Source organism: Solanum lycopersicum, chromosome 10 (genome assembly GCF_036512215.1).
Source record: "Solanum lycopersicum chromosome 10, SLM_r2.1".
In the NCBI taxonomy this organism is placed as follows: Eukaryota; Viridiplantae; Streptophyta; class Magnoliopsida; order Solanales; family Solanaceae; genus Solanum; species Solanum lycopersicum.
Genome location: NC_090809.1, coordinates 20,673,684 through 20,689,786, shown reverse-complemented (window position 1 = coordinate 20,689,786; position 16,103 = coordinate 20,673,684). Strand labels below are relative to the sequence as shown.

The window sequence follows — 16,103 nt, the reverse complement described above, 5'->3', positions numbered from 1 at the left end:
AACTGCCTCTACTAGGACCCCTAATATCAGAATGAACTAATGAAAAAATAAAGTACATGTTGAATAATCATCAATGAAACAAACAAAATAACGAAATCCTAAGGTGGAATTGACTCTACTAGGACCCCAAATATCAGAATGAACAAATGAAAAATATACTCTTAATGACCCTCAATACTATGAGAAAATTTAGCACTTGTGTGTTTCCCAAGTTGACACGACTCACAATCTAATGTAGATAAACAAAACAAACTAGGCACCATCTTTTGCAGTTTGGATAGACTCGGATGTCCATAAGTTTGTGAATTAGATTTGGGGAATCTGTAATGGAGCATGCTGTCAGGGAATTTGAAGAGGTAAGATAGTAAAGGCCTTGTGATTCATGTTCTGTTCCAATCATCTGTCCCGTATTGCAGTCCTGTATGAGAAAAAAATCATCGAAAAAAGTTATGCTACAATGTAGGGATTTCGTCAAACGACTAACAAATGCTAGATTAAAAGGAGAAATAGGAACATAAAAAACAGAGTCTAGGGTGTCAGAAGATAGGGGTTTGGCTTTTCCAACCCCTTTTGGTTTTGTCTGGTCCCATTGGCTAAAGTAATAGCTGGAAGAGATTGCGAATAAACAATATCGGATAAAAATGATTTATTATCAGAAATATGATCAGAAGCCCCAGAGTTCACGACCAATGTTCTAACAGTACTATATTGCGACACACAATCAAAAGAATTACTCGTGACAAACACATCAGGTTGTGCAACTGAAACTATTTGTGGAGACGTTTTCTTATTTGCACGATACTGAAAGAACTCATATTCTATTTGAGCAATATGAGCATTATTGGATGGTTGATTAGGTTGAGCACCATATGCTACTGGTGGAGATGATTGTTTACTTGCGCGATGTCGAAGGAACTCATTATATTCCTTTAGAACAAGAGGATCATAACTAGGTGGTGGACTATGCAAAATATGACGTATGTCACGAGTGTATGACAATGACTACACTTTGATCGAGGTTTTCCAAAACGTCCTCCGCCTCGCCGATTCTCCGTAGACTGATATGTACGCTTTTTAAAGGTTTGAGATGCGAGAATAGAGGAGTCAACAGTGGGTGATGAAACGACTCTGTGACTAGTAGGTGTCGCAAGATGAAGGAGGCGAGAGAATAATTCATCGATTGTAGAAACTGTAGGGCTAGCTAAAATCTGATCACGCACAGAATCATTATCAGGAGGAAGTCCAACAAGAGTAAGAACTAGAAACAATTTTTGTCTATGTTCTTGTTGTTTTTCCACATCCGTAGTTACTGGCATCAACGTGTTGAATTCCTCCTTGATTGCCTATCCCTGTCCCAAGTAAGTAGACATATTGGATTCTTGTTTCTGAAAGTTGGTCAATTGAGATATCACATCATAGAATTGAGAGATGTCATTAGTGTATAAAGCACGTGCCTTTTCCCAAACTGTATAAGATGTTTGGAATGGGTGAAACAAGGGCATCAATTTGGAATCAATCGAACGCCATAGGAGACTACATAATTGAGCATCTACTTTCTCCCAATGTGCTTTGACTTTTGCATCTTCCTCACAAGTCTTAGCCTTTACATCTACCACATAAGTCTTGTTCGTTAAGTGATCGTTCACACCTTGACCCTTGCACCACAATTCAACTGATGAAGCCCAAGATAAATAGCTTGAACTTCCCAATAGAAGTTCTGAAGTGATTATAGGGCTAGAATTTCCGATCCCTATATTTTTAGAACCAAAAACATCACATACAAAAGACATTATGCTAAATTTTTCTTGGGAACAACCAAAAAATCTTGATTATTGAGATCTGAATGTCGGAAAATTCAAATCTCGAAAAAAAATTGCCGGAAATAGCCTGAAAGTAGTCGGAACCCTAATTCTGGCGATCAAATTTGGTCGGAATCAGAAAAAAAAGTTACATAGTCAGCCTCGGAATGAAGAGGCGACTCAGATAGATAAAAAATTGTTGAAAAGCCTGGTCGGAAAAAGTCACACGAGCCGGCGCATGGGTCTGACAGTTCGCCTTCAAAAATCCTATCGGCGGCCCGTGTAGCACTGGTTTCTGGTGGGGATGATTGGGCTTTGCTCGTCGGGAAATTCCGCAGCTAGTGGTGGCGTCAATTTTATGAAAATAGTGACGGAAAATAATAATTATCCGGACAGCAACTACGTTACCGGAAAATATTATTTTTTAATTATTTTTTCTCACAGTTGCTCTGATACCATGTGAGAAATATTGGAGAAAATATTATTGAATTGCACATCTAAATTGTTACATGAAGACCTATTTATAGACACTACATTGGAGACCTTATCCAACTAGAATTCCTATTCTTATTCCTATTCTAATTCCTATTCTAAGTAAGAAATACTTATTCCTATTCTAACAGAAACCCCGTGATAGATAACTGACCATGTAAACTCATTTGGAGGACCAAGCTACCACCTTAGGTAGTTTCTCTTGCCTGGACAACTCTATCTGAGGCATGTCTCACCCAAGACAACATAAAGAAAAGAAAAATCCAGTTCCCAAACAAATGCTGTATGTGCGAAAAAGAGGCTGAAACCTCGAGACATCTTCTTCATCATTGTGAGGTGGCCTCCAAATTATGGAGTATGCTTTTTTGTCTCTCTAGCATCAATTGGACCACAACCCTAACAGTAAAGGATGCATATGAGAGTTGGAGTCTATGGACAGTTGACAAAGCCATCAAGAAGATTTGGATTATGATACATGCTTGTATTTTTTGGTGTATTTGGTTGGAGAGGAACAAGAGATGGTTTGGTGGAGAGTCAACTGCCTTAGGCATTTTGAAGACTAGGTGCATTGCAAATTTGTTTAGTTGGTCCAACTTGTATCCCGCTGTGTTAATGCAGAACAACTTCAGGATCTTACTAACTCATTAGTATTGGCTTAAATAGTTTGTATAGTTAGCCAGGGATTTTTTTGTAAGCTCAAATGCCATGTCTTGTAAATCTTGCATCTTCTTGATGCTGTTATTAATACCACTTATCTTATAAAAAAAAAACCTTATAAAACACGTGGACATCATCATCCAAATAGAAAATTCTCCTAGTTATGTGAGCACAACAAAATTCTCCTCTAGATGCCATTGCGAATGATACATTCTACTCCAAATTAAGTTCTATCAATAAAGTAGTCCAGTGGGTATGACAAAGACAATACTCTCGTCTAGCTTTATTCTAGCAGTATTGGAGGACAATGAAGGGAGAGTTGAAGGAAACTATTGTAGTATTCCAAGAAACCAAGGAGATCGAGAAACCTTAATGGGTCCTTTATTGCCATATACCGAATAAGGAAGGTCCGACAAACATTAAGGAATATATGATATAATCCCTAAAGTGTTGGTTGAGACAGTCTCCACTTCCCAAAACACGTTTGTGGAAGGAAGACACATTCTGGATGCGGATCTTGTGGCAAACAAAGTGGTGGATTCTCTAAAGAAGAAAGGTAAGTTTATGTAAGTTGGGTCTTAAGAAAATTTACGACCATGTAAATTGAGGGTTTCTTGATTTATTTATGATGAAGATGACTTTCCAGTTGGAGTCTTGGCCCGTGGCTCACAATTCAGGTTTTAAATCTTTGCTCCGGAATAGGATAAATACGCTTGGACAAGTGGAGTACATGGATCAATTGGTGCATTTCCATCGCTAGATTCTCTACTATGGTGAAATGGTAGTCCTTGCTGATACTTCAGTAGCTCGAGGTGGTTTGAACATTGAGGCCCACTTCCATGCTTTTTTATTTTGCTGATCGAAGTCTTGAGTAAAATGATGGACACGGTTGTTGAAGGTCTTTTACAGGTTCTGCTGCCTCATTAAGAGGGTGTAGTATCGATCACTTATCTTTTGTTTGAGATGACACTTTGATATTCTGTGATGCGAAAGCTTCTCATCTGTCGTACTTGAAGCAGACTCTTGTGTGGTTCCAGATTAACTCTAGCATCAAGATTAACCTCATGAAATGTGAAAGTATATTGGTAGGCATAGTTGATAATATTCAAGAGCTTGTATTGGTGTTTAATTTTAAGGTAGGAACTTTACCTACAACCTATTTGGGTTTACCTTTGCATGCTTCAAACAAAGATCTTGTTGTGCGGAATCTAGTGATTGACAGAAATCAAAAGAGGCTAGTAGGGTTGTAAAAGAGGTATCTGTTGAATGGAGGGAAAGAAAGTGTTAATAAAAAGTACCCTGTTTAGCATACCTACCATTTCATGTCACTATTGTAGGTTCCTGATAGCGTGACATAAAGGTGGAAAGTCTTCCATGGAAATGTTAGGGAGGGAAGAAGAAAGTTTCAACTGGTAAATTGAAAAGTTGTTACTTCACCAAAGGAATGTGGTAGCAGTGTGTGGAGAACTATCAGAAACCAATGGCAAGACTTTTGGGAAAATGTGGATTATTGTGGGTGATGGGAAAACAACTGATTTTTGGATCGATCACTAGATTGGGTTAAGAAATCTGAAGTCTATGTTTCCACTTCTTTATTCTATATGTTTCCAACAACATGACATGATCAACAAAATGCGGAGTCAACAAGGGTGGAATCTAATCTTTAGAAGAGCTCTAAATGACTGGGAAGTAGAGAAAATGCTTCAGATATTGGGAACTTTTGGTGGATGCATAGATTCTACTGTCAGGCTCAAGTGGAAACTAAACAGTAAAGGGGCTTTCTTAGGAATAAGTATACTGGTAGTTGAATCAAAGAGGTCTTGTGAATTGGCCTTGGAAACAAGTCTTGAAAGTAAATATCCCTATGAAGGTGTCATTCTTTGTCTGGTTGGTGATTAGGAAAGCTTGCCTAACTCAAGATAAGCTACAAAGAAGAGCTCTTCAGATTTGTTCAAAATGCTTTTTGTATGAACAGGAGGGTGAAAACAATGAACAGTTATTCCTACATTGCAGAACAACTTTAAATCTGCGGCACATGTTCTTTTGTATTTTGGGAATAACTTGGGTAATACCTGGTTCTACTTTGGTATTGTTGAACAATTGGTGGAGTATTGGGAATAGAGGTGGGGAGGCGGATTGTTGGAAGATCATTCCTGCTTGCATTTGCTGGACAGTGTGGAACGAAAGGAATGGTAGACATTTTGAAGGCACTAGCAGTTTTATCGAGAAAATTAGGATGAATTGTCTTAGCTTGTTCTTTTTTAGTATAAACATAATATGTGGGGGGAAGAGGAGAGTTAGTATATTAAATTGTCAATATATGATTGTATAGGGTTTTGGGCAGGGGTTTAGTACCTTTTCGATGAATGTAAATTCTCCAACTTTGCACCATTTTCTAGGGTGGTTAAGGTTTTATTGAATAGAATTGCTACTTGTCTAAAAAAAAGATTTCAGAGTTTTCAACAAAATTAGGGAAGTGAATTTTGGAGGCTTTGGGTGGAGGAGAATGCTCCGTGGAAGGAAGTGATAGCAGAGGAATATGATATCTTGGAGGGAATGGAGGATCAGTACCATTATAGGTACAGATGTTGTTTATAGAGGAGTATTAGATGCAGTGAGAAGACTTAAGGGGATATATTTACTTTAGTTTTGACTTTGAGGATGATAGATGGATTTGTTTTAGGAGACACATGATGTGGGAAGAGCAAGTTGAAAAAAACTTTTCCCATTTATACAAAGTCGCATCACTCATCCAAAAGGAATTGATAGTCCAATTGGAGGTATCATTAAGGGGAAGTCCATTTGGGATTGGGAGATGGGAGAACTTCAGAGCCTGGTCGTTAGTAGGGATGAATTGTTCACTATCAAACCCAATTGCCAAAGTTACTAGGGAGGGCGGAATCTTCTTTTTCTCATTGCTCTATTGGGTCTCCAGGGTGTCTAGGAAGGTGCATTTCTTTGTGTGGTTGGCAACTATGGGAGTGATTTTGGCCATCGAAAATCTATGGAATCGGAGGATCACCTATATTAGTTGGTTCTTCATGGGCAGATGTTCAAGCGGAGATGTTAATCATATCCTATTGCATTGTAAAGTGGCTACTTAATTGTGGTTTCTGGCCCTTAACTGATTGGAGTATAATTGTAATGCCGGCACACTGAAGGAGGCGCTTTTCAAAGTTGGGCTCTCAGATCGCAGAAGAGGAGTCCACGAGCGTGGATTGTTTCTCCATTAGCCATTATGTTGGTTACAGGGATATAGAAAAATTGGAGATTTTTTAAAGGGGTTGAATAAGATATCATAAAATTGCATAACATGATTTGGACTTTTTTGATATACTTGAATTCATAAAATGTTTCGTTAGGATGGAATTCATGTATGTGTTGTTTAGTGTTTTATTTTGAGTCAACTATGTTATTATTTGCTTAGACATCATGGTTGTCAATATGATGTGAGATTTCTCAGGAAAATCTCTTCTATTTCTTTGGTTTTTCTTAACAGGTCGACTCTTCTGAGAACTGGGAACCAGTGACTATATTTTTGCTGCGATCAAGCTTCCAAGTAAAGGTTCATAGAACACAAGCTGTTGTTATAGTGGAAAATTTTTCCAAAGAATTGTCGGTATGTGCTTACCTTTGATGGATTAATTACTTAAAATCCGGTTATTTATTAATAGAATTTAGTAATTGGTACTCATCTAGTATAGGTCTAGAGAAGCTGAGTTCATCATTTTCATACAAATATATGATAATGTGAAGGTATGCAGCCATAGTCTTAAACACTATGGTCATTTGGTAGCGTTTGAAAAAAAATAATGCATGCATTAGCTTTATGTATTGTTAGTACTTGGTACTCTTTTTTAGCCTATGTATTAGTTATACTCTATTGGGTATTGAGGTGTGTATTACTAATACCATGGATTTCCATGTATTAGTAATACAAAGGTTTTAACACATGAAGTAGATCGATTAATGGCGTAACGCCCCTCAAATACCTCTCAAGGCATTTCTCATTCCAAAGCTAAAGAGAGTGGAGGGTGTTTTTGTAAATAAATATTTTCATACTAGTTATGCAATACATTTTTTTAATACACCATCGCAATGTACAAGAAATAATCTCAACATAACTAATGAAAGCATTACTAATGCATGCATTACTAATACACTCAAATCATCGTGATTCTTATACACCTTACCAGATGACCCCTAATTGAGATTATAAATATGGCTTCTAGAGAGATGCTCCTACTTTTCTGTAGAATCTAGGAAGAGGGAGATGTCTTTTTTGAAAGCTTTACCATGGACAACTTGGACCTAGGAGGAAGATGCCAGCACCAGAAAAGTAATATGGATGGAAATGCTCTGGCAGCCATGCTGTCAACCAGAAAAGTCTCTGGGCAACATCGAAAAAGCCAGATGATGCCTTTTGTTCTAAAAATCAGTATCTTTGGACTAGGTAATGGTCAGGGACTTGCAATATCTCCATGTAAACTTTTCTATGGGGGAAGGAGCTGATTTTCATAATTATACCACTCTTTAGTTGATTTTGGGTTCAACTATTGGCTCTAATGATATCCATGGAGTTGACGTAACACCGTTAGCCCTTCTTGAGGATGGCAGGAACTGGACTAGTTGGGTGCGAGAGAGATACTTCAAGTTCGGGGAATTTTTGGGCTGTGGTTTTGGATGGAAATGAGGGTAGGGTTTTAGTGAGAAATAGATGAGAAAAATATTATTGAATTGTGTATCTAAATTGTTATATTGAGACCCTATTCGGAGATACTATATAAGAATCCTTTTCCAACTAGGATTCCTATTCCTATTCCTATTCTTATTCGTATTCCTATTTCTATTCTAAGTGGGAATGTATACACTAATTTCTATTATAACACTCCCCCTTAAGCTGGTGCATACAAATCTATGTACCTAGCGTGTTACAGATGCAATTAATACGAGGATTTGTGAGGGACTTGGTGAAGATATCTGCAAATTGATCATTTGATTTCACAAATTTCGTAACAATATCTCCTGAGAGTATCTTTTCTCTAACAAAGTGATAATCAATCTCAATGTGCTTAGTCCTTTCATGAAACACTGGATTTGATGCGATATGAAGAGTCTATTGATTATCACACACAAGTTCCATCTGATCAATTTTGCTTAGTTCTCCTAGCAATTGTTTGATCCAGACTAGCTCACAAGTTGATGCCCCCATTGCTCGATATTTTGATTTGTAGATCGAGCAACAATACTTTGTTTCTTACTCTTCCATGACACCACATTATCTCCTACTAAAACACAATATCCGGATGTCGAACGTCTATCATAGGGTGATCCTGTCAATCAGCGTCTGTATATCCAATGACCTTGATCCTCAAAGAGTAGTCCTTTACCGGGAACTGACTTTGTATATCACTGAATACAAACAACTACTTCCTAATGACTATCACAAGGGGAAGTCATAAACTAACTAACAACACTCACACCGAAAGAGATGTCGAAATTACTTAAGTGGCTCCCCTTGTCCGTGGAGGAGTTCGACATTCGGATCCATAGGAGTGTCAATAGGTCTATATTTCAACATTCCTGTCTCCTCAAGAATATCTAAGGCATACTTGCGTTGAGAAATAACAATTCCTAATTTAGATTGAGCAACCTCAATACCTAAAAATACTTCAATCTGCCAAGTCTGGAAGTGCAAAAAAGAAAATTTCCCTTTTTTTTTTTTGCTTCCACACTATCCACAGAGCACTCTCATTCATCATTGTAACATTGGTCTAACTCCTGCCACAAGGACATTATTTCATTATGATAAGTAGTGACTTCATTCTCACCCCCCTTAGCTTGCCATAGTTTAATTTTTAACTCAAAAATTTGAGAGGCGTTTTCTACATTAGAATATGTCTCCCTAAGTGCTTCCCACACATCCTTAGCCGTGGCAAAAAGAGAAAAGATTTAGCTATGACTGCTTTCATGGATCTTATTGACCAAGCAATCACGAATGAATTCTCTGATCTCCAGGAGTTCATCTTTGGGTCTCCAACTCCTGGCTTTTTCGTCTCTTCGGTCAGATGCCCCAAGTTTCCACGGCCATCGATTGCCAGTTTTACGGACTGTGTGCCCATTCCAGATAGTTCTTCCCATTAACTACTTTTTTTTTCCTTATCAAAAAAGAAGTTAACTGGAACGGCATGTGAGAAGCATTGCCTCCTTGGGTCATGAGATTTTCTGCAGGAGCTTCCAGCGAAGAAAGTTAGAAAGATGCTCTCTATGAAAGGCTATTTTATCCCTATGATATTAGGGGAAAAAGTCCCGCTCTGATACCATCGAAGTTTAGGTACTGCAAAAGTATATTTTATTCGTTGTGTTTGTACAATATTTATAAGAACAAGCAATGACCAAACAAACTAAACAATCCCTAATTCTTAGGAAATCCTTGAATCAAGGGATTCTAAACTATTTTCCTAGAATAATATATTTGAATCACATATTTAGAGCAGATTACAATCAATTCTGCCAGCTCATGGTGGAGCAGTTTATGACTAAATCTGCCAACTCATTCAACAAAAACATCTAGAATTCTTTAATTAGTGTTATTGGTTATATTTTATGGGTTAATTTTGCCTCATCTAAGTGAGATTTACAAATACTGTTGAAGTGATCACTGTCAGCTTTGGAAGACAAAATGGGCTTTTTCTTTCTTATAGGGAAAAAAAGGGACTGGCTTAAGATGTGAAGCTCTAGACTTGGTAGACTGTTATCTTGGCATTTGACTTCCGGTTAGCTCACCGAATTTCCATTGGAAAGAAGCTATTGGTTGCATCCTGAATTTAATTCTCTTTCATACATCTTGAAAAGATGTAATAACACAATTAAGCTCAGCTTTAGTAATTGAATCATCATATAACCTGCTGGGGCTCAATGATGTTGACTGTCGTACCAGTCCATTAGTTGGAGCGTTTAACCATTAGTTTATGATTTGTAGTTGTAGGGAGGAAGGAGATGTAACCAACGAGCTGTGTCGTGATATTCCATTAGTTGGAGCGATTAACACATTATATTATGATTTCTTGTTGTAGAGGATGTAACCAACTAATTATGTTCTGTGGGACATTAACTAATAATTGATAAGTTAATATGGCTCATACTAAAAAGAGGAATGGAAGAATCTGTAGTAATAATAGTAGAAGCAAGCGTAATAAGCTCATTTATGGTGGTTGAGTCATATTGTTCTTGAATTTCCTAGTGAAAATCATATGAAGCAATAATTAGTAATTTAAAAATGTTTAAGACACCATTATTGATCAAAGGATGGGTAAGTTTCTCGTTCTTAGAGTAGGTGGGTGTGAGGGGGATCAATTCTTACAAATTGAAGCAAATATATTGAATACAGGCTTTACTGTTTGGTGGTAAAGTTCTTGAATCTACAGAGTTGAAATTTGTACTATTTACTTGATCTATTGTCAAACATTTAAGTGTAATTCAGAATATTCTATGTGCAGATCAAAATTCCAAGTGGGCTATCAACACAGTTTGTTATCACATGTTCTGATGGGTCTTCACATCCCTTCAGTACAAATAACGATATAAGGTACTAAACCTATTCCTTTTAACTTACCATTTTTTTGGGGGTTGAAATCACATGAGATTAAAAATTGTCTGTTGTCCTATAACAATGTAATCAGACACAGGGCATATAACTTCTTGTAAGTTTTTTGCTTAATAGGTTCAACTTAGTCACACAAAACGTAAGTTGTAAGAAAGCCATTGAAATGGTATTGAATCGTAAATTCTTGGTTTAGGAGAATTTCTAATTCAGGGGTAATATCCACATCAAAACATATATGAACACTGATAGATTGTGTTGAAGAGATTAGGATTTTGTCATCTCATCTAAGTTACTTTTCTAAAGGTGCTTTGGGATCACATAATATGTTAGGTAAAATGGCACCCCCTATATGTTCTGTATAATTTATCCCACATAATATGTAGGTAAAATTGCACCCCCTATATGTTCTGTATAATGTAAATGAATGAAAAAAAATTCTCATATTCATACCGTATAATCATTTATTAATTATTCTGCAAGTGCTGTTCCAGATCTGGTTCTCTGCAATGATTGTTCCGGTTGTAAGTTGTTTGTCAGCGGCTATATGTATAATCCTACTGCACTTAACCTAATTGTTCCTTCTCTTATAATCTGTAGCTAGAGTATTAGAAACACCTAGGTTTCATCTAATAGTTAGTAATTTCTTGATATTAAGTTGTGTACTCTATTTTTTATTTTTGGATAAGGTATATTGAGTTGTAAACTTCATGGAGAGGCAGTTTTTCATTTATCATTTTTTTTTTAAAAAAAAAGGCGGATTCAGCTGTTATCACTTTTGGTGCTGCGTTCTTGGGTTATTTTTTGTTACTTAAGAATTTGGTATGGGGAACATATTCCTTAGTTACTATATTACTGTTGAATCAGATTTTAATTCTCTTTGTTCTTTGATTATTGAAATTTAAATTGCTTCTTTCTTATTGCTCTGTAGAATGCGTGACTCTCTTGTGCTGACGATGAGAATTTTCCAGAGCAAGGTATTGTTTTCCTTACGATATTCTGAAATATGAGGTTTGAAACTTAAATTCTTTCTTTTTAATTAGCTATCTCATATGATTTACTACTATTTCTCGATTTACTAATCATTTTTCACATCTAAATTGTATCGTACAACTTAAACTACGAAGCTTCCTCTATATTGATACTTGGCAAAATTCTAGGAAGTGTGGGAATTGGGCATCGAATCTTTGTTAACATGTTTGAGTCTTACTGTATTCCGATGCTGACATCAATTTGACAGTTTTTAGCATAAATCTACTTAAGTCTAGAACCTTTGTTGTCCATGGAAACTTGTGTTGCTTTCCTAGACTGCACTAAACTACTACCCTTTTTATTATTTGCTAAAGCTTTTTCTCTAATGTATACAAGTACAATTACACTTAAATCCCACACAAGTTGGTGTTTTCTATATGAATGCTAATGATCATGTTCTCCATATAAATTCATTTTAGACCAACTTGATACAAAATAAAGAAAAATCATATTAGAAGTTGTATATTGCTGATCGCCACAAAGTTCTGAGATAAGGTTAAAAGAACAACTAGAAAGCACTAGGACTTGAAGTGAATGTACTGACATGATAACCATTTCCTGAAGTAATTGGTATCACATGTATATATTTTTTCTAGTTGTGGCTTAACGCTGCATGGATTCGAAGAAACTATAGGTCTTCCAAGATGACTTCCTTCATCTTATTTTAGGTCTACATCGTCTTCTTTTAACATCTTCACTCGCCATGGTATCATATTTATAGACAAGTGGAGAAGTTGTACATGACAAAATCATGTGAAGCAATCTTCCCTTGTTTATCTTCAACCTGTGCTATTTGCACCTTTTGACCAATATGGTCACTTTTTTTATCTTTTCGAATTTTGTGTCACGACCCGATCCCTCTAGTCATGATGGCACATAAACCCACTAGTAGGTGAGTTAACCCATACCTAGAACGACGAGTAGATATCCTCCCATCCCAGATCTGGAATTCACGAGTACAGAGCTGTCTAACAAAATAAATACAAGTCCCAAAAGTGGACCACAACAAGTTGTCTCAAAGGCAAAAGACAAGCTAACATATGAACAGAAGGAGGCAGACTGGTCGAGCATATCCACAAGCTACAAAAGAAGGCACGAACAATCACCGCTGGTAGATGGTAATAGGACATGCATCACGAAAAGATGTAGAGTGTAGTATAAGTACCAAAACAAAGGTACTCAATAGGCATCACAGGCCGACCAAGCAAGAAAGCTTGCCCCGCCTCGGGTGACTTTTGAAGAAACACTCTTAACACCAACTGCAAATCTCAAAGGTTGTCACCTATGACAAACATAACTTTTGTGCTTGCTCTAAGTTGTTCGAAGTCTATCATGAATCACCCTCACCCGCTCTTAAGCCTTCTGATTAAAGTTTGTACCATACGGTCTAGTCTTTGTAGAATCAAACCGACTAATTAGAGAGCGATAACGCCTACCATATAAAGCCTCAAATGAGGCAATCTAGATGCTAGAATCATAGTTGTTGTACGCAAACTTCGCAAAAGGAAAGAATTGGTCCAGCTGACCTCAAAACTCTAGGACACAAGCCCGCAACATGTCCTCAAGGACCTGGATAGTACGCTTCAACTGACCATTAGTCTACGGGTGAGAGTGTGCTAAAGTCAAGGCGAGTGCCCAACTCATCCTAGAAAGTCGTCTAGAAGCTAGAAGTAAACTAAGCACCCTTATTTGATAAAATGGAAATCGGCACACCATGAAGACGAACCACCTCACGAATGTTGATACGGGCTTACCTCTCGACGCTAAATGAAGACTGGATAGAGAGGAAGTGTTTTATGTTGGCTATTTAAAGACCTTGAATGCTTAATAAAATTATTGAAATCAAAAGTCATTTCAACCCATTGAGAGATTTCAATCAATTCTTTTTGCTTCCCCATGATCTTACTGGATTTGTGAAATCTTCCAAAGAACTACCAAATTTTCAACGCGTAAGGACTACTCCTTTAACCTGCAAAGGCTATCTTTTTAACTAGTTAGGGCTACCCATTTTAACCTGTAGGGCTACCATTTTCAATTGGTATTCTTTTCTAGCGCAAGGTTTTTTTAACCTAAAAAAAGGGCAAGCAGTAGTCTTTCTTTGAATGCCCAAAGAAGTTTCACGGACAAACTATAAGATTTGGTTAATGAAAATGAAATCATATTTTATAGCCTATATCTTATGTGTTGTTGTGGAAGAAAAATAGGTTAACAATAATACTTTGAGAATCCTACAATTGTCCAAATAAAACCACAATGTCATGGAAGTTGTTTTTGAAGATCAAAATGAAAAGAAGAAAAAAGAAAGAGAGAAAGATCATCGATATCCAGAAAATATGCAAGTTCAATACTATTCAAGAGAAATTCAGCATCAATTGCTAGATCAAAAATTGAGGAGCAGTTTTAAAAATTGCAGTAACTAAAGCAAAGGAGGAGGGTTGAGATTCTCTTTAAGTTACTGTAATTGTTTTTATCAAAATCAGTTGTTTAGTTTAAGATAATTTAAATTTTGAATTTTAGTTAGGTTGTTTCAGTTGTTGAGATATTTTATATTGTTTTAAGTTTTAAATTATGCAAATTATGTGTTTTATGTTTGGCTATTTAAAGCCCCTAGATGCTAACTAAGTTTTTTGAAAACTGTTGAAAGTCATTTCAATCCATTTTGAGATATTTCAATCAATTCTTTTAGCTGTCCTATTTTTAAATAAACACCAGTACCTAACCCCAACCTTGTTGGGGTCTCAACATTCCTCCCCTTTACCACCAGCAATAGTAGCTCTAGTCCTCACCATATGCCGAAAGAATGTGCCACACCTCAGAAATAGCTAAGCACACGATAAGAAAGAATGAATAAAAAGGAAGTTTCCAAACAACCTTCATAGCCTCCCAAAGATAAGTACAAATGTCTCTGTATTGATCCTCGAGACTCTATTTAGACATGACTCATATACACGTGAGACCTACAAACATGGGTTTTGATACCATTTGTCACGACCCAAAAATGGATGTGATTGCACTTGCCTTGTGCTGCCAAGTCAAGTTTGCCTAAACCCTGATTAAATAAATAAACTCAGAAATAAAGCAAAATGAAATCTCAATATAACAAAACATGCATATAACTTAATCAAACTAATAGTATTCCCAAAAAAACATGTTCGTCACGTGAACAAGTCACTAATGTATTGCAATAAAGGTGAAGAATATGCAAGTCTTAAATGACATTGTTTGTTGAGTAGAATAAAATCAGCGCTTGTAATCTGACACTAGTGTAGGAACAAGGAGTGAGTACCAGAACATGATACTGCAAGCAAACTACGAAACACCAGGTAAAGCAATATCGAATGCATGTACTCCTATCCAACCAAACCTTTGAAACTACAACCTACACATATATTTGCCCAACCTAATAGTTCACAATGCACGTAACCCATAGCCCAATAGCAACACTCCAATGGTACAAATCATTAACATCAACCTGAAGTTCATCAATCACAAGGTAACAAAAGGAGTACTCATAAGTTCAGAAATGATAAATGATGTGCAATGAAATGCCAAGTAAGGTGATGCAAGTCTTTCCTAACGATACATATTTGTTGAGGCTCAGATTGAAACCCATGTCGGATGCACACAACCCATATATCAGTCGGAACCATTTCCCCTTGCCATATAATTATCAGAATAGATCTCATCTCAACGCTCTAGACCAATGCAAAAGAGGCATGTTCACACAATTCATGAGAGTATGATGTCCATAGCAACACACAATTCATATCAACACAATCATGACACATTGTCTATAATGAGTCAATATCACCAATCAAATCATCAACAACACTACACACATCAATATATGTAATCAAATGGCCTTTTTATCACCCCTTTTATAATCATTAGGATCATTCAATATGAAAAAGTCAAACTCATAGCCAATTCCTATTATTCCCCAATACACATAATAAGGAAATACAAGATTCTACATACTTAACAAAAGTTTAGAAGAACACTTGCCTCAATTTAGTCAAACAATCACTATGGCATTTGATCCTTTGCTCTTCATTGGGTTTCCAAATCAATAAAGTTTATTCAATAATGGAATCAAAATAAGAATTTGAATCCAACAACACCCATATCAATTACTTTGGAAAACCAGGTAAAATTGACCCAAAAACACGATTTTGAAAATGAGGGGTAAATACAAAATTTAATATAAAATTTTGTTAACCGAAACATTTGGAAACTACGGGTGAAAACCATTTCGAAAACAGAGTTGTATTCAACCAATGTTATGAAAGGCACTCACCTTTCGCCTTTGACGACGAGGCGAGGCGAGGGATCATAATGCCTAAAATTTGAGAAGACTGTTGCAGATAACTGGCATAACGCCTAAAATTTGAGACCTCTGAAAATTCAACCAAGATCTCTCTTACGCCTAAAATCATCCTCCGCATCCAATTGAACCGTCGAAAATCTGATCTGAGCATCCGAACTCCAAATGTTGACCAAAGTCAACTAAAGGACTAAAA

General features: G+C 36.6%; 1 protein-coding gene across 25 annotated transcripts in view; it reads left to right on the top strand.

The window, feature by feature from the left end:
* Positions 1-16,103, top strand: part of LOC101253835 (uncharacterized) — a 44,428-nt gene that overhangs the window by 26,593 nt on the left and 1,732 nt on the right. For 12 of the 25 annotated variants that reach the window (XM_069290580.1, XM_069290578.1, XM_069290564.1 and 9 more), the window contains 3 exons: positions 6,448-6,567; positions 10,448-10,536; positions 11,308-11,534. In XM_069290580.1, coding sequence (XP_069146681.1) covers positions 6,448-6,567; positions 10,448-10,536; positions 11,308-11,395 — 297 coding nt within the window. In that variant the 3' untranslated portion in view covers positions 11,396-11,534. Of the gene's footprint in view, positions 1-6,447; positions 6,568-10,447; positions 10,537-11,307; positions 11,563-11,678; positions 11,807-16,103 lie in introns of those variants that run through there. The other 13 variants (XM_069290582.1, XM_069290575.1, XM_069290583.1 and 10 more) reach the window with 3 other exon arrangements.